Source organism: Anolis carolinensis, chromosome 2 (assembly GCF_035594765.1).
Source record: "Anolis carolinensis isolate JA03-04 chromosome 2, rAnoCar3.1.pri, whole genome shotgun sequence".
In the NCBI taxonomy this organism is placed as follows: Eukaryota; Metazoa; Chordata; class Lepidosauria; order Squamata; family Dactyloidae; genus Anolis; species Anolis carolinensis.
This window is the reverse complement of record NC_085842.1, coordinates 42,732,971-42,752,591: the sequence shown is the minus strand read 5'-3', so window position 1 is coordinate 42,752,591 and position 19,621 is coordinate 42,732,971. Positions and strand designations below refer to the sequence as shown.

The window sequence follows — 19,621 nt, the reverse complement described above, 5'->3', positions numbered from 1 at the left end:
GAGGGGAATTAGCTTGGACATTTTGGAGTTGTGGATACTGGGATTTATAGTTCATCTGCAATTAATAAGCACTCTCAACTCCACGAAAGATGGAATTGGACCCAAGTTGGCACACAGAGCCCCCATGACCAGCAAAAAACACTGGAGGTCTTGGGGGAAATTCACCTTGATTTGGAGGAGCTGAAGTTTACCTACATCCAGAGAGCACTGTGAGCCCAAACACCGATGGATCTGGACCAAACTTGGCACAGATACTAGATATGCTGAAATTTTATTACTGGAGGAGTTTGGGGAGGACTGACCTTCCTTTCTGAGAGTTGTTGTTCACCAACAACCAGGAAAACTGTGACCTCCACTGATGATGGACCTGGACCAAACTTGGCACACAGAACCCCTAACTCAAACTACTGGAGGGATTTGAGGGGACTGTTTGTAGACTAGCCACCACCCTGGCCACATTCTGTAAACATCTGAAAACCTGGATATTTCAATGTGCGTTTGATTAATTTGGCATAAAGTGATGACTGTCTCTTCCCTCCACCTAGTCCCAATTACTGCTCTTCTTCTGGACTATTCAGTAGAGGTTTATAAGATATTGTACTCAGACAACATCTGCTTTGCCCCCAGTGGAATATGTTCATTGCACTTGACTATTAGCTATTGCTTGAATATGTTTTAATGTATTATAGGTTTTATGATTTTATGTTTATATGCTTTAATGTATTTATGTGATAGTAACCTGGCAAGGAGCCCCGGTGGCAAAGTGTGTTAAAGCACTGAGCTGCTGAACTTGCAGACTGAGAGGTCCCAGGTTCAAATCCCGGGAGCGGAGTGAGCACCCGCTATTGCTCCAGCTTCTGTCAACCTAGCAGTTTGAAAACATGCCAATGTGAGTAGATTAATAGGTACCGCTCCGGTGGGAAGGTAACGGCATTCCATGCAGTCATGCCGGCCACATGACCTTGGAGGTGTCTACGGACAACGCCGGCTCTTTGGCTTAGAAATGGAGATGAGCACCAACCCCCAGAGTCAGACATGACTGGACTTAACGTCTGGGGAAACCTTTACCTTTTAATCTGGCATGATGTCAGTTGTAGTTAATCCACAACCTTATGCATTTTGAACAATAAAAAATACTTTTTCAAATAACCTGGAAACGCTGAGTACCCAAGCTAGGATTTAATAAAAGTAACATGACTGATGGCAAGAAACAGCCCAGACAAATACAGATAAAAACACACATAATTATATGGACAATCCTCTACCAGAATGTATAGCAGCAGAATATTTTCTAGGCTGATTTTTCGCTCTACATTACTGTTTTTTGGAGAAGTACTTAAAATTCTTAGCCAGAGAGCTCTAGAGCCTGACAGGACTACAAGCTCCTGGATTCCACAGGATGAAATCATACCAATTAAAGTAGAATCGTAGTGCTACAATTGTGTAGTGTGAAAGAGCCCGATATCTTGCAACCTAATTCAAAGCAAGGTTTGGAAGAGAAACAAATGTGATTGGGGAAAAGCAACATAATTGTGGCTGGTTTCTCACATCCCTAGACAGCAATGACTGCAAATACATAACATATAAAACAGCAATTTACCATTTGGGAAAGACCCTACAGCAGCAGAGGGAACACCAGCATAGATGCCATGGAAACCACCAGCCTTCTTAAACCCTTGAGGGCTCTGTAGTCTCGTCTTGACTGTATCCAAAGGGAACAATATCAAGTCAACTGACACTCCAGCCAACCCACCAGCCTTCAAAAAAAATAGATAGACAAAAAGACAATCAAAACAGGAAAGATGATTTGAATGAACTAAACAATAAGAATAGGTAACCTTGAGGTCCTCAAGGCAACGTAGTACATTGTCATTTACTATATCTTGCAAACAGAATAAAATACCTTAAAAAAATTGGACCAAAAAAATGAGCACCAACATCCAACACATCCCTCCACATCCCCATACCGACAAAATGCCTCAAGCTTTAGCTTACATGAATGCTTAGGAAAAGGACAGAACTACCAGAAAAGGTGAAAGGGAAAAGGGGATTCTTCTAATTACTGATACCTTTGGTGAGCTGAGGGTTGACATTCCAAAAGCCTCCTATGCCGTTATCTCTATGGGTTTCTGGTTTTGTATGTGCTTTTGATGTTTATAATCAATGTGCTTATATATATACAGTATATACATATTTTCCCCAATTGGTTTGTCAGATCATTAGTTTCTCAAGTTAAGAAATTGACACACTTTGTTGGAGATTGGGTATTGGGAACAAACTCCAAAATGGGAAAGGCTTAGCAATAGTTAATGAACTTGAAGACAGGTAGATCAAAGTCAATGAATTTTCCAAGTCCATCAACTGCCATGACTAGACAAAGGTCCCATCTACACTGCCATATAATGTAGTTTAACTGCACTGAATTGCATTATATGAGTCTACACTGACCACAGAATGCAGTTTCAAATCAATAAATTAAATATATGGCAATGTAGATGGGCCAAAGTTACAACCACCAATAGTCACTGGAAAGTATCATCCAACAGCTGTAAACAAAAAAAGGAACTTTTACAACTCTGATCCTTTATTAGGCATGAAACCACTACCCTTGGCAAAGGCACTATTCATTGAATGAAAACCAAACTATTTCTCTTTTAATGTAAGAGGAAGACTTTAAAAATGAAATTCCCAATCGAACACTCAATCAAAAATGCCTCAATAACCACGTATAGAAACCTGAAACAGTATTTTCAGCAAAGAATAGAATTCTAGTTAATCAGGCAGCTTACAAAACATAATCTTATGAAAGAGCAATGACTGGAAAAATGTAATGCTATGCATATGAGAATATAGCATAGGAGTAATAGAACTAGGGATATAGTATCCAGATTAGGGTTTTTTTTCCCTTTGAAAAGGTTTATTCTAGTTCAGTAAGTGAACAGTAAGTTTGTTCCAAAATTCAAAGCTTAGGAGTCATCAAAATATATTACATCATGTAAATATGATGTCAAATAATACACCATTACCACAAAAATTGTTCTGGAAGAATAGAAGTATGCAGTAGCATGGTTAATATAAGCAGGCTGCCGTGGCAAAGAAACATGACCAGATAGCTAACATTTCCCTACTGAAGGTATCATGCTAAGCATTGGATTGTTAACATATCTGACATAGCCCAGGCCTACATCTCCATCTCGGTCAGGGCAGAAATGAGTATTTAGCCAATAAATACTGGAGGATGAAGAGAAAGGAAGTTTCATGACAGTGGAAGTAAAAGCACCATGAACATAAAACAAATCATCACACACTTTTATGAAAAGTGTAAGTTGAAATGAGATTCATAAACAGGCATAGGAAGTGGCTTGATGAAAGTAAGTATGTAAATGGGCACAGTTTAGAAATATTACTTTGATTTTCTGATTCTACTAGCAGTTACAGAGACAATTTGTATCCAAAGAGAAGCTACTTCATTGCTGATCATGGAGTTTCCATTTTCTTGCCGTTTATCCCCCAGGTGCATCTACACGGTAAAAATAATGCAGTTTGACACCACTTTAACTTCCATGACTCAATGTTAAGGAATCCTGGGAGCTGCAGTTTGGTGGAGAAAGATAAAGACCTTGTAAAACTAAAGCTCCCATGATTCCAAAGTATTAAACTACTACACTAAAAGTTGTGTCAAACTGCATTAATTCTACAGTGTAGATGCACTCTTAAGTCCCTATATGCACCAGACCAACTTAACTGCATCAGAAACAATATCTGATACAAAATGTTGGCCTGTTATTCTAGCACTGTCACTTTTTTATCCTATATGGATTTTCAAACACCTTTTGCCTGGTTTATTTATTTATTTATTTCGTATCAAAAGCATTGCATACATTATTATAAAACTGATAAAAATAGAAAGAGCACAATTGGCTAAATATATTTTGACCAAAAACGGGCAACAGCTATCACGTTGCCTGTAGCCTCAAACAACTCTTCCTCTGTCTATGAGGCAGGACACTGCGGACAAGTATACAGATGCAGAGTTGTTTGTTCTGCTCCACAGTCGCACAAGGTGGAAGATTTTTCTAGGCACTGCCATTTTGCCAGGTTGTCTTTTGATCTGTCCACTCCACTTCTGAGTCTGTTCAGGGACTTCCAAGTTGCCCATTCTTGGTTTGCCCCTGGAGGCAGACCCCCATTGGAGGGCCATCCAACTGGGATTTCCTGGCTTAGCTGCCCAGAGGGATGTCCTTGCTGTTGCTGGGGGAACGTCAAGAGGAGTGGTGGTTTTCATGAAGCTTTAGATTGATTTGAGTTTCCTGGAGGGAGGCTGATAGCCATGCAGTGGATGGCTTTCACAGTGTTCAACCTTATTTCTCTCACAGTTAGTAACAACTTCCTGTTGCACATGGGGGGGGGAGGGGGAGGTAATGGCAGCTAGCGTGTAGAGTTTATCAACAGGTGTAGGTTTGAGACATCCTGTGACATCCTATTCTGCATGTTTTGTTCAATGCTATGTTCACCTGCTTCGCATGGGCAGTCTTGTGCCAAACAGGACAGGCATACTCAGCAGTTGAGTATGACAAGGCCAGGGCTGATGATCTTATTAATTGTGGGTCTGCACGCCATGCGCTGCCAGTAAGTTTCCGCAGGATGTTATTGCATGCAGCTACTTTGTCCTTAGTGTTCATGCAGTCTTTCCTATATGTTAGTGTTCGATCTAAGGTGACACCAAAATATTTAGGATGGAAAGGAAGCCAGCTGAGATTCAAAAGATGTATTTTGTGTTTTTGAGTTGAGCTCCAAAAAGATATCCCTGTTTTGTGAATTTTGGAGTTTCTTGTTAAGTAGTTAGATTATCTTATTTGTCATGAGTTATTTATCATTTAATGCAGGCAAGCAGTCAATACCTTTTCAGAAACATTCCAAATGAAGGTCTTATCTTCTGTTGTATGGAGAATTCACCTCCATAAAATGCAGGTGAAATGTTAAGCATTTTAGATCATTAATTAAAGAGCAATAAAGTTTGTTGTCGAAGGCTTTCATGGCCGGGATCACAGGGTTGTTGTATGTTTTCCGGGCTGTATGGCCATGTTCTAGAATACTTCTAAAACATGGCCATACAGCCCAGAAAACATACAACCCAGCAATAAAGTTGAATTTGCTGTTTCATGCATAGCAACATCAGAGCTATTTAAGTGGCCTCTTGCCTACAACTTAAATGCATTTTAGACAATCTGATAGTGGAGTTTTAAACCAAAGACTATTTAAGCAGATAGTCGAATGAGATTCTTTGAAAGCCCTGAAGATTTCTTCACTAATTTCCAGGGTTTTGCTCTCATATAGAACATTTAAATGCCACTGTCTCATAAGAAGCCAGCAAGCAAGTTTTTCAGTAAAGGACCCAAAGAGTCATTGAGTGTTAATTTACTTTGAAAAATTAAGCAAACTGTAGTTAATTTCAGATCTCTCAGTACTTCCGAACACTCTGATAACAGAAGCCAAGGAAACCTATACTTGGCTCTGATATTCTTCTCCAACTCATTCAAGAGGTGCTCAGTGGCTACAGTTAACATTTTAGTCAATAAGTTAATTACTCTTTTAATCTGCTTGGCTATTTTGCATGCATTGATTTTGTCACTCTCATCCCATATCCTTCTAGTGCCTTCTCCATCAGAATTCTTATCTGTACCAAGTGATTAAAAGAAGAAAAAAGAAAATTGATCTCATTTTAATCTAGCCATCTGGCAAAAGCATGAATCAAAAGTTGCTAATTGCTTCTTTGGATTTCAAACTTCTGTGTCTTAAATGTAATTTAAATTCATGAAGTGGCTAATGGAGCATCTGCAGGAGAGCGCAGATACCTGGTTTCTTGTTTCATCTGTAGAAAAAAAAGAGTAATGATTTTTTTTTAAGAGGAGAAAGGGACTTTGCTCACTTCAGCACTACACTGTAGCTTTTAAAGCTGAGACATAGAGCTGCTATAACTGTCTTGTGTAACTTCCTTCAGGTATACAGTAGGCCCTCCACTTTCATGGGGCTTAGAGGTGCAGGACACTCAAAAAAGTGGGAAAGGTGCAAATGAAAACAAACCTGAGGTTGTTGTTTTTTTTTGGGGGGGGGGGTTAACGAGGTTTCTACAAATCTCTTGGCCTTTCAACATGACTTTCTCATTAACAGCCACAAAATCACTCTGAAGAAATCTACAAATGCTGAGAGAAGTGTTCTTTCCAGGAATGTCTAGGTCCTCCAGAATGACTTTATGACCATCTTCTGACAGAGGTAAATCAAATCTGCAAATAATGAAATCTACAAAAGTTAAATCCACAAATGTGGAGGGCTAACTGCGTTCTGCCCTTGTGAAATGGCTTCAGGTGTGTAGTTAGGGACTGTATTTAGTCAGTGTTGGAGGAACAAACAGCTGTTGCCAACCAAGAAAAAAAATAGGGAAATGCACATTATTAGAATATGAAAGTCTTAAGCTCTCAAGTTAAAACCTTGAGCAATTTTAATTGCTCTTTTAAGATTTTGCAAGAAGCACACCTTTCCTGTCCCAAAAAACATTCCTTGCAAGCATTTGCAAAACAAAAGAGCAATCAGCGGAAAGCTGAGCGCAGCACATGACAGCTGAAGGAACGGAAGCCAGCCTGGTTCAGGACACAAGCCAGGCGGGAATGTTGAGGGGGGGGGGGGCTTTTCAAACACTTTTATCGCTATGATAACTGCCTAGATTTCAATGGGGACTATGGTGAGAACTAGTATTTGGGTCTGGCTTTCAACTGAATATGGTAAATGTTTTCTCCTATACTTTGTTTATTTTTAATTCCAAAACGTAATGAACTTTCTGGATAACCCTCATAGATAAAAGCCCAACATTGGTGGAGAGCTGAAATCCTTGAGCTAAAACAGAGGGGACAACTTCTGGAAATCCCTCAGATGTGGGGGCATTTTCACTATGTTTTTGGCCTGCCCTGGGTCATTTTCATCATGGGGAGTAAGGCAAAAGTCACTTCTAGGCCCTGTTTTGTTGTTTTTAAATCTCTGGGACCCAAAATTGTCCAGGAAAACAGCCAAACAGTAGTGAAATTAGATCCTATGTCCCTCCAGAGGGAATCTAGGAGCCTTTGAACCAGGGGGTGTAAAACTAGCCCTGGAGGGCTACACTTTATCTACTCCCAGGCTACAATTAGTCTCAGTATATGGCTGCTTCATCAGTTCCTCAGCCCAGGGCTTCTTAAACTTTCCCAATTGTGACCCCTTTCAGTCTGAGAAATGTCATTGTGGCTTCAGATATACAGGTATATAAAATAGGTACAATAAATAATAATAAAAGTTAATTTTTAACCCGCCCCCTTTCCCCGAAGAGGGAAAACATTTACTGACAACAAATCAGCATTTGAAAGATTTGTTGGCCAGGCTAATTTTCCTTTTTCATGAAGTACATCTTCTGCAAAGTCTATTGTAAACGCTGCACAAAAGATTTATGTAAAGGCTTAAAACCACCACTTGGTGACATTCAGAAAATCTTTACTGTTGCCAGTTTTTTTTGGGATCCCATCATTAAGCTAAAGGGTCAAGAGTTGGGGCCCACTGTTTAGGAAGAATTGTCTCAACCAACCATTCAGAGATTTTATTTGTGGGCATTTGTTAGTTTGTTTCACTTTTGGATGAAGTGACAATGTCTGGCAACATTTCTGTTCCAGCATAGCCATTCCAGTAGCCATTCCAGTTTTGAGATGGAAGGATGAGGCTATGTCCAGCACATCGATGCCACACCTCTTGTGTCTAGACAATGCACCTTTGAGTTATGTCTGCATATCAATGAGTTACCCAAGTGAACTATTCCAAACAAATTGCAGAAAATCTGTGCGCCAATTTTAATTGAAATAAACAAATCCCAATAGTTTTCTATATAGTACAAGTAAAGGGAAGGAAAATCCGTGCAATTGTTCTTGGTCCTAGCAGGCTCAATGGGTTCAGGAGACAACAAGCCATGTAAACTGATTGCCGATTGTTAAACTGGAGAAATAATTAGAATAAGTAATCAATATTCTAAGATTGATTACAGTGATTAGTCTTTAGAGTGTTATTGGCAAGTGAAGGCATAAATCCTGTTGTTAATTGCAATGGGAAGAGGCACACTGAATTTAACTAAATGTTGGATCATCAGTCAATGACTGATTAAGTGGGTTTACTCTAGTTGAAACTAGACAACAAAATCTCAGTCATCATTCCGTGTGTGTGTGTGTATTCAGTGTATAGGGATCATGGAATAATAGAGTTGGAAGAGACCACATTGGACATCCAGTCCAACCCCTGCTAAACAGGAAAAGCACAATCAAAGCACCCTAACAGCCAGCCATCTAGCCTCTGTTTAAAGGCTCCAAAGAAGGAGCTTTTACCACATTCTGAGGCAAAGAGTTCCATTGCTGAACAGCTCTTAAGGTCAGGAGGTTCCCTCTAGGTCCCTTCCACGCTGCCAAATAATCCAGATTATCAAAGCAGATAATCCACATTATTTACTTTGAACTCGATTATCCAGTTCAAATCAGATAATCTGGATTTTATAGAGCTGTGTAGAAGGGGCCCTAATGTTCAGATGGATGTTAATTATGGTTAGCACATTGCTAGCAAATCTGCCCTGAGTGTCACAGAACTATAAGACAGCACATCGCACTGAATTTACAGGGACATTTCAGAATGAATAAGTTTAGGGTTATGCTATCAATCTTTCCATATGTTTAATAATTAATCTGGGTGTTGACAAATATAATTCATTATGGTGGCATCCATCATAATATATAAAATCTGGCCTTAAAATAAAATACCATATAAAAAGAGCATCACCACCACCATCACCCCCGTGACCAAAATTAGCATTTTACTACCAAATTAGCATTTCCCCCCCAACCCCTTACCCCCTCCCCCAGTCTTTTCCCCTTGATCCCTGACACTGCCTCCCCCACCCTTCCACTTCCCCTCCCATCCCACCCCTCTCACCCTTGCTCCCCTTTTACCTATTTTTTTATATTTACCCCCCCCCCCTTTGGAAATACTTCAATAAAAATTATTTAAAAAAGAAAAAAAGAAAACTATGTTTTCGCAGTAGCTCAGATATTGGTAGACTACTTTAAGGAATAAGAAAGACATCTAAGGGTGCATATCCACTGTAGTTTTAATGCAGTTTGACACCACTTTTAGTGTGATGGCTCAATGCTATGGATTTTTGGGATTTGCAGTTTTATGAGGCAGAAGCACTCTTTGGCAGAAAAAGTTAAAGACCTTATAAAACTACGACTCCCATAATTCTATAGCATCAAAGCATGGTAGTTGATTCTGGTCATCACATTCTGGTGAGGAATCTGAGACGGGAGAATGCTGTTCACCTGGAAGCTTTAGCACTAACTAAAAAAAATCTGACTATATCTCATGACCTCAAATGTAAGAATGCAAAATATAACCATCTTTCAGAGAACAATTTAGTATAAAAATAGCATGGGAGTCACATTTCCAAGAAGCTCAAGCTTGCTAGCAATGTGATATGCTATTTTAAATAAAAGCTACCTCTCTTTTCTGTAGAAGTAATGTAGCTTGATACAACTTTAACTATCATAGGTCAATGCTATGGAATTTTGCAAAGTCTTTAGCCTTGTCTATCAAAGAGGGCTGGTGCTCCTCCAAACCACAAATCCTAGAATTCCATAGCATTGAGCCAGCAGTTAAAGTCAAACTGCATTCATTCTATACTACAGATGTCTAGAGTCTTAATACTGTGAAGGCATCAGATCTGTCTGATCCTGACTGTTAAGCAGGGTCAGCCTTGGTTAATACTTGGATGGGAGGTCACCAATGTATACCAGATGTTGTTGCTCGTATTTCAGAGGAAGAAACTGGGGCGGAGATGGGGGATGACGACCCAGTATTCCGTGTGTTTAAAAAACCCCTGAAAACATATGATTGAGGGCCCTTCCAGACAGGCACTATAATCTCTGAATCTGATCCCAGGTTTTCTGTTTATCCCAGGCCCCTTCCATTTATGGCAGTGTGAACTCAGATATTCCAGTTCAATGCAGATATTCTGGGTTAAATGTCTGTGTAGAAGAGCCTCCAGATTATCTGGCAGTGCAGAGTCAGATAATCAAGCTTAAAGCAAAAAAACCTGGGATCGGATCCTGAGATATAGGGCCTGTCTGGAAGGGTTCTGAGTCTGTAGGCCCTTTTAATCAAAAATCAACAAACATTTTCTTTCCCTTTGTTTCCAGACTATTTCACAACAATCTACAGGGGCATGTGCATTGTAGAATGAATGCAATTTGACACCACTTAAATTGCCATGGGGTCAATCTTATGGAATAATAGGGTCTGTAGTTTAACAAGGTCTCATGAACATGAATGTATACTGTAGTTTTTCTTAATCTGTTTATTCTATTATGCTTATATTATTGTGATGTGCTTTGATAATTGTTTATGTGATTTTAATATGTTGTAAGTTGCTTTGGATCCTGTGAGGGAGAAAAGCAGGATATAAACAAAGATTTTATATTATTATTGTATTTGCAAACTTTTCTGCCAAACTATAAATCCCACGATTCCATAGCCTTGAACCATGGCAGTTAAAGTGGTGTCAAACTGCCTTCATTCTACAATGCAGATGCCCTTTATGCTTTTTAAAAGGGTAAAGGTTTTCCCCTGACGTTAAGTCCAGTCATGTCTGACTCTGGGGATTGGTGCTCATCTCCATTTCTAAGCCGAAGAGCCGGTGTTGTCCATAGACACCTCCAAGGTCATGTGGCCGGCATGACTGCATGGAGCGCCGTTACCTTTCCGCCGGAGAGGTACCTATTGATCTACTCACATTTGCATGTTTTCGAACTGCTAGGTTGGCAGGAGCTGGGGCTAACACCAGGCACTCATTCCGCTCCCGGGTTTTGAACCTAGGACCTTTCGGTCTGCAAGTTCAGCAGCTCAGCACTTTAACACACTACGCCACCACCAGGGGTCCCTCCATTTTATATAAGCAATGACATTGACAAACCCAAATCGGGATTTTAATATTATTGTGTATATTGACTTTTATGACTGTTTTTAATCATGTTGAAGTTTTACTGCTCGGTTTAATGTTTTATCTGATTTGTGCTGTCGTGTCTGGGCATGGATGGCCCCATGTAAGCCGCCCCGAGTCCCTCCGGGGAGATGGGGCGGGATATAAGAATAAAATTATTATTATTATTATTTTATGCCGTTGTATATAATGGGCATTGAGCATCCATGTATTTGCACTGTGGGTCCTGGAACCAAATTCCAGTGGGTATCGAGGGCCCACTGTATGTGGATGGAAAAATATATTTCAGTCTCCTTTCAGTCTCCAGCTCAGTGCTTTAACGCACTTCGCCACCGGGAAATTCTTCATTCTCTCGTTACAAACTGCAAAGCTTCGCAACTTGAATTTTTAAATTTATTTTTTTTCTCTATCTCTAATTATATCTATCAACACAGTTCTCGCCTCCAGGATCTCCTTTCACTCACCGTCAAGGAGACCAAGAAATCTCCCCGGTCCATGTGTAGGCAGGACTCAGCTCCACGCCGCAAAGACAGCAAGCAAGGACTAGCAGCAGCTGATGGGCGCAGCCATATTGGAAATTCGGGATGTCACGTGACTAGCGCGTCCACAACGCGGTCCGGCGCGCATGCGCAACGCGAGTAAAAGAAGTCACAGTCGTATTGTTGCCCTTTGTCTGTGCCCTTAGTCAGTGTGTTTTACATCTGTTGCTGGTTTCTCTCAAGACCAAGCCTAGAAGAGACAAAGAAAGCAAATGGGGTAAAATTCATATCTGTTTGCTCAGGCATGGGCAAGCTTGGGCCTTCCTTCCAGGTGTTTTGGACTTCAACTCCCACCATTCCTCACAGCCTCAGGCCTGAGGCTGTGAGGAATGGTGGGAGTTGAAGTCCAAAACACCTGGAGGGAAGGCCCAAGTTTGCCCATGCCTATGTTAGTTGAAGCTTTTTTGCGGTGGTTTATTTATACCAAATTTGAGATGGGAGATATCCCTATTGATTGTTTGTCCTGATTAGGATTTATGGGAATGGTAGCTATCATGATTTAAATGCATTATTACTACTACTACTACTACTACTACTATGGTTGTCACTTGGCTGTTCTGGTTTGCATTTCTCATAACTCGGTATCTAATAGATCAGAGCTTTCTATTTATTTATTTATTTATTTATTTACTACATTTATATTCTGCTCTTCTCACCCCGAAGGGGACTCAGAGCGGCTTATTTATTTATTTATTTATTTTATTAAACTTGTATACCGCTATAATAATAATAATAATAACTTTATTTTTATACCCCGCCCCATCTCCCCGAAGGGACTCGGGGCGGCTTACATGGGGCCTTGCCCGATAAAACAATCAAATATCAAAACACAGCAATAAAACAGTTATCCAATAAAAACATCAATTACAGTAAAAACAATTGTTAAAATCAACATAAAACATATAATATTAACACTGGAGACTAATTCATAGAACCCAGGCAAGGTGCAACATGTGCCAAAATGGGCCGAAATGGGGAAGATAATTTCACAGTTGAAATGGACAAAGTGCAATATAGCATTGGCAACACCTCGAGAATGGGGTTTGGCCCAGAGCGGTTTACATAAATAGATTAAAACAATACACTTAGCTTTAAAATAACAATAAAAACAATAAAAACAAAAATAAAAGCTATAATAAAAACAGACATAGCCCCGAGGCTTACAAATCAAATGAACATACAATATATTATTAGCCTAGCACAATATAAGCATTACATTACAATATTGTACTATATCATCATATGGTAATATTATTTGTAATATTACATTTAATATATAATTAATATTGTTATATTTTATTATTAGTAATAGAATATTGTATTCCATTATAATATTACAGTGTTCCCTCGCTACTTCGCAGTTCACTTTCTGCGGATTCGCTATTTTGCGGTTCTTCAATAAACACTAAAAGACTATTATAAATCATAAAAAATTACAATTTACAGCCTAAGGAAGGGAGGAAGGAGAAGCCAAAGGGAGAGAAAAGGAGCCCAAGTGGCAACGGGAGGAGAAGGAGGCGATTTATCAACACACGATTGGTTGATAAAGACTTAAAATAGTGTATAACAACTAAAACAATGTATAAATGTTTAAATACAGTAGAGTCTCACTTATCCAACATAAACGGGCCAGCAGAACGTTGGATAAGCAAATATGTTGGATAATAAGGAGGGATTAAGGAAAAGCCTATTAAATGTCAAATTAGGTTATGATTTTACAAATTAAGCACCCAAACATCATGTTATACAACAAATTTGACAGAAAAAGTAGTTCAATACGAAATAATGCTATGTAGTAATTACTGTATTTACGAATTTAGCACCAAAATATCACGATTTATTGAAAACATCGACTACAAAAATGGGTTGGATAATCCAGAACGTTGGATAAGCGAGTGTTGGATAAGTGAGACTACTGTAAATATAGTGTCCCTACTTCGTGGTTTTTCACTTATTGCGGGTGGTCCTGGAATCTAACCCCAGTGATAAGTGAGGAAACACTGTATTATCAATTTAACGTTGGCGACACTTTTGAGACATGCATCATTTAGAAGAACACTCCCGACAGATGGCCATCCAGCCTCTGCTTTAAAATCCTCCACAGAAGGAGACTGCAACTGATTCCAAGGCAGCAGCATGTTCCACTGCTGAACAACTTTTATTCAGTGTATTGTTGAAATCAGTCTGCAGGAAGGTTTTTTGGGACAGGAAAGGTGTGCTTCTTGCAAAACCTTAGAAGAGCACCTTCTTTGCAAGCATCTGCAAAACAAAAGAGCGATCGAGGAAGATCGTGCGGAAAGCTGAGCGCACCATTTGACAGCTGAGAGAAGGGAAGCCAGCCTGGTTCAGGACGCAAGCCAGGCGGGAATCTTGGGGGGGGGGGGGGCTTTTCAAACACTTTTATCGCTATGATAACTACCTAGATTTCAGTGGGGACTATGGTGAGAACTAGTATTTGGGTCTGGCTTTCAACTGAACATGGTAAATGTTTTCTCCTATACTTTGTTTATTTTTAATTCCAAAACGTAATGAACTTTCTGGATAAACCTCGTACTTACACTCCGCAGCCAACACACTGTTACAACAACATCTCTGCAACAGTGCATTTCAAATGGCTAGACATGTATGTAAACAAATGGGTTGTCTTTGTCTTCCGTACCAGCCAACCTTTATACAGTATGCAACTAGTGGCATGTGAAGCAGTTTCCTGCAGACTAGTCAGGGAATTGCATGCTCCAGTGTCCTAATTGCTTCATCTGTCATTTTGCTGAACAACCCTTTCTAGCTGAAGTTGATGGACAGCTGAAATCTAGCCAGGACTCATTGCCTCAATTCAAAAATTACCCAACTCCTGATATTTGATTTGGCTGAGTTATAAAAGGTTTATTCATAGTATGTACTTCATTAAGGGAAATGAAGTCTGCCATTATTGTTGGCGCTGTGTGCAAATGCGTACAGTAACTAAACATATTTCCATCGAGGAGGCAATCTTTCGTCAGTCTTATGGACACACAAAGAAGGCTCCATTTTTCCCCCTGTGTGCTATACAGAAACCAAGCCCTTGTGGAACTTGATTTGTAAATAGACTTTCTGGGATAATTAGCTCTGGAATGTTTTAATAGAGACTATAAATGTATTGTGTGTACATTTTTCTTGCTGGTCATGGAACCAGTCAACTAATGCCAAAGCAGGTGGCAAACAACCCATTAGATAGTAATATGCTGTCAGTTAGAAAGCTTTTTAAAAAGCGTATAAATAGGTAGATGGCATGCATGCATTGCAAATGACTGCCAAGCACCTCTTTCTGCGCAGACTGCGAATAATGGCTTTTTTTCATCCCTAAACCCTGTAGCACATGGGGCACAAATCCATTGGGGGTTTTTTTGGAGAGCGGGGAACAACAGAATCATAGCACCATAATTGTGTAGCGTGAAACAGGCCTAACAAACTGAGTAAAGCATATGTGTTGCCTAAAGCAATGTTGACTTCCATAAAACCTTGCTCCCCTCTGTAGCATACATAAATACCAGATTAAATTTTGCAAGAGTAGTGATAGAAGAAACAATCACGACTATAAGGAATGGTTTTTTATGGTATTGTAGCTATGAAGTGTACAGTTCAATTTCCTTCCTGCCATCCCAAAGGCTAAGATCATGAAACAGAGGAGACCAAGATAACTGAGGACTGGTATGTTATAGTAATAGTCTTTAGAATCACAGAATCAGAAGAGTTGGAAGCGACCACAAGGGCCATCCAGTCCAATCCCTTGTCATTCATAGGACTTCGGCATCTGACCATTTGTCTTTCCAAACAAAAAGACAGATGCTGAAGTCCTATGCCTTGTCAGCTCCAGTCCTTCCTGAGTTGGTGAAGCTGGGGGACACCTGCTCGGACCCCTGGCCTTTGACCTGTGGGGTCCCGCAAGGTTCTATTCTGTCCCCCATGCTTTTTAACATCTACATGAAACCGCTGGGAGAGGTCATCCGGAGTTTTGGAGTACGGTGCCATCTCTACGCGGATGACACCCAACTCTACTACTCTTTTCCACCAAATTCCAAGGAAACCCCTCGGATTCTGGACCAGTGCTTGGCCGCTGTATTGGCCTGGATGAGGGTGAACAAGCTGAGACTTAATCCCGACAAGACAGAGGTCCTCCAAGTCAGTTGTTCGTCTGATCGGGGTATTGGGTAGCAACCTGTGCTTGACGGGGTCGCACTCCCCCTGAAAGCGCAGGTCCGCAGTTTAGGGGTCCTCCTGGATTCGGGGCTGACTCTTGAGGCTCAGGTGTCGGCCGTTGCCGGGAGGGCCTTTGCACAATTAAAACTTGTGCGCCAGCTGCGACCATACTTCGAGAAGTCTGATCTGACCACGGTGGTCCATGCCTTAGTTACTTCTAGACTGGATTATTGCAATGCGGTCTACGTGGGGCTGCCTTTGAAGATGGCCCAGAAACTACAATTAGTCCAACGTTCGGCAGCCAGGCTTCTAACCGGAGCAACTTACAGGGCGCGTTCAACGCCTCTGTTTAAGGAGCTCCACTGGCTGCCGTTTATTTTCCGGGCCCAATTAAAGGTGCAGGTTATCACCTACAAAGCCCTAAACGGTTTGGGACCCACCTACCTTAGAGACCGCATCTCCCCCTACGAACCTGCACGTTCTCTCCGCTCGTCGGGGGAGTCGCGGCTGGTGGGGATGAGAGAGAGGGCCTTCTCCGTCGTGGCCCCCCGGCTTTGGAACTCCCTCCCTAGGGAGATCAGGCAGGCCCTTACCCTCCTCTCCTTCCGGAAGAGCCTTAAGACCTGGCTCTTCCAAAAAGCCTTTGAGGGCTAATTATTATAGGGTCGATTTTCCTGCTCATGTGATATTAGTTTGCCTGGCCACAATTATTTCGCACCTATTGATTTTAAATTGTGTAATTACCTCTACCACGCTGAAGTTTTTCCTCTGGGCCCAGCTCTGTGTTTTTAGCCCTGTTTTTAACCATTTTATGCCGTGCGCTGACTTTTATAACTGTTCATTGATGTTATGTTTTATTGATATGACATTGTTTTATTGCTGATCTTGTTTTATTGTTTTATTGCTGTTATTGTATTGTTGTCGGGCATGACCCCATGTAAGCCGCTCCGAGTCCCTCCGGGGAGATGGGGCAGGATATAAAAATAAAGTTATTATTATTATTATTATTATTATTATTATTATTATTATTATAACACCTGTAATGCCCACTGAATTCCCCTCTACATTTTTATACACTGAACCTCTGATACTCCAGGGAGTTTGGTTCCAGGACCACCACCCCTGTGGATATCAAAACCCGTGAATGCTCAAGTCCCATTAAAGGCAATATTCTAGTAAAAGGGTGTACCATATATAAAATGGCAAGATAAAGCTTTCCTTTTTGGATTATCAAAAATATTTTCAAGTCATGGATGGTTGAATCCATGGATACAGAATCTGTGGACACAGAGGACCTGTCTTGCAAAAGTCAATGAGGACCAGTAAAGAGAGAACTGAATATAATTGCTTCAGATCTAAGTTCAAGTCAGGTGCAGAATACATCTAGCCTTTGGAATGGTGTACTGATTGCTTTACATCTAAGAATCAATTCTGTTTACAAAATCTCCTCGCAAAAAAAAACAAACCTAGGTATTATTAATTTTGTGAGATAGTGAGAGAAAGGAAGAGGAGGAGAATGATTTGGCTGAAATGCTAATTGCAGGACATATAATCCAAACAGATGGAGAGAAAACAGCCAGCCAGCCAGCTAATGTCTCCTCTGAGTATTTAACATTAGAAACACCTGTTTCAGAACTCATTAAGAAAAAGTGATTAATGAAGATGTCAGGGTTTTTTTGCACTTATGCCACACCTCAACTTGAGTGGTGTAAATTATTCTTAGCTTGGTTTGCTTTGAGATTTAGACGATTATTAGATGCCCAGATGACCCTCGGTCGTAATAGTGATTTCAAAAGTGTACGTCATTATGCTTGCTTAAAAAATGAGTGCAACTCACAAATACTTTGTCTTGCACAATTCAGCATACCTGAAAGGACACTATACCTGACTATGATATAGGGGGAGCAGACTTCATAAAAGGAATTTTCACAATTCAAAGTTTTTATGATAATTAGGATCAGAACAATTTGTGTTATTCCTCAGAAGATCATTATACACCAAATGGTGGTGGTTTCTCACAGAAATATTTCCCAGCCTAGTTTAGAGAAGTTGTTGTGACGCTTCAGGGCAGCGTGAGCACTGGGAACCAGACACGGAGGCCAATAAACTATTTAATATCTTTATTAAGGAAATAAAGGAGACAACTAAAAATAAGCAGAGTATATAGTCCAGCAATAGGCCTTTCAGAAAAGGTCAAATATAGTCCAGTAATGTGAAAGTAGATGTCCAGTATTAGAGTTCAAAGTTTTAAATCCAATAACCGAAACACACTCTAACCTTTAGGCTGTTTGAGTGGGGATTAAAGCAAGATCTGTCAAAGAGTTCCAGGGCTCAATTCCGAGGCTAGGATGCAAGGCAAGGCAAAGTTAGTCGTGGTAAAGCTGAATCGCTGTCCAGGCTTGACAGGGAGACGAGATGCAACGCCGGTCTACTCGAGAGTAGCGCGCTGCAGAACTAGAGTCGATGTGAATTCCTCAACTGACACGTTGAACACCGCAAAGGTCAGTCGGCACCCAGAAATTTTATGGGACTTCACTCTCCTCTCCAGCCAGGTGTCTGAACACTCTTTCCCAAGGGAAAGTGGACTAAGTCAACAACTTGCCAGATGCAATCCTCCCGGGAAACTCTCAAGGGAACCGGCTTAATTAACGCTTGCTCTCTCCACTAATCTAGCGCTTCTCCTTAGATTCTGCTTCTCCGAATGAGATGTTTCCCAAAACAATCTTCGGTCAAAAGGAGCGTTCTCTGGAGAACCGGACTGTGAGTCAAGGCCCTTTTTAAATAACTGTGGGCTAAAACTGTCAACAGGGGACATCTGGAAGGGAACAGAATCGTGCGGAAATGGCACAAACCCCATCTCTTCTTCGGTCTGATCCATAATGGCGAGGGGGTCATGACTCGGGGGTCTCTGAGACACTACAGTTGTGAAGTTACACATGAGGCCTTCTGCATTCAAACTTTGTGCTTGACCATTGCTCTCAGGGCTTTGAATAATAGAATAGTAGAGTTGGAATTCACCATAAGGGTCTACAAGGAAGGGAGGGAGGGAGGGAGGAAAAATTGTTACATATGTATTGAACACCCCAGACTTTCTGCAGCCTGTAGTAAATGTCCCCACCCACTTTTCACTGTCTGCATACAAAACCCGAGCGGTAGCTGAATCTTAATTCTCTTATGTATATATGTACGTATATATTTATGATACTTCTTTCTTGTATTTAGGGGTAACCTTTGGATAGTAACTTCCAAAACTGGAAGACATGCCTCAAATATCAAAAAGATTTTTAAACAGAACACCCTGGAACATAGTGATGAAATATACAAATCTAGTATATCGGAAGTGCCCGAGTTACAAGCATCTAACTTACAGACATCTCATAGTTAAGATCGGAGTGAGACAACAGGAAGTGATAGAAATTTACCCCATGGAAGGAAAATTCACTCCTGGAAGAGTTATCATGGGGAAATGGCATCTCCACTGAAGCTTTCTCACCAATCCTAGTTTCCACAACAAGCCAAACTTTTCAAAATCCTATTATCACAGGGACAGAAGGTGAGGTGAAATCTTCTGAACAGGAGCACAGACAGCAAAACAAATACCATTGGTGTTACCCCTTCCCCATGCTATCCAAAGAAAGATAGATAGATATAGATTTGGCTGGAGTCACTCTTAAACAATATACCATTTACGACTTACAAACAAATTCAACTTAAGAACAAAGCTACAGAACATATCTTGTTCATAACTTAGGGATTGCCTGTATATTTAAACAGCAGGAGCTAAAACTGTCCCAGTCCAGCTTTTGTAATTAATATGTTCCATCAGTTCACCTTTGACTTGTGGCTCTATGAA

The 19,621-nt window shown here is 40.6% G+C and overlaps 1 protein-coding gene across 3 annotated transcripts in view; it reads right to left on the bottom strand.

The window, feature by feature from the left end:
- slc25a26 (solute carrier family 25 member 26) overlaps positions 1 to 19,621 on the bottom strand; it is a 191,456-nt gene that overhangs the window by 155,968 nt on the left and 15,867 nt on the right. For 2 of the 3 annotated variants that reach the window (XM_008105406.3, XM_062969687.1), the window contains exon 2: positions 11,518 to 11,782. In XM_008105406.3, coding sequence (XP_008103613.1) covers positions 11,518 to 11,550 — 33 coding nt within the window. In that variant the 5' untranslated portion in view covers positions 11,551 to 11,782. Of the gene's footprint in view, positions 1 to 1,600; positions 1,758 to 11,517; positions 11,783 to 19,621 lie in introns of all 3 variants that reach the window. The other variant, XM_003217807.4, reaches the window with a different exon arrangement.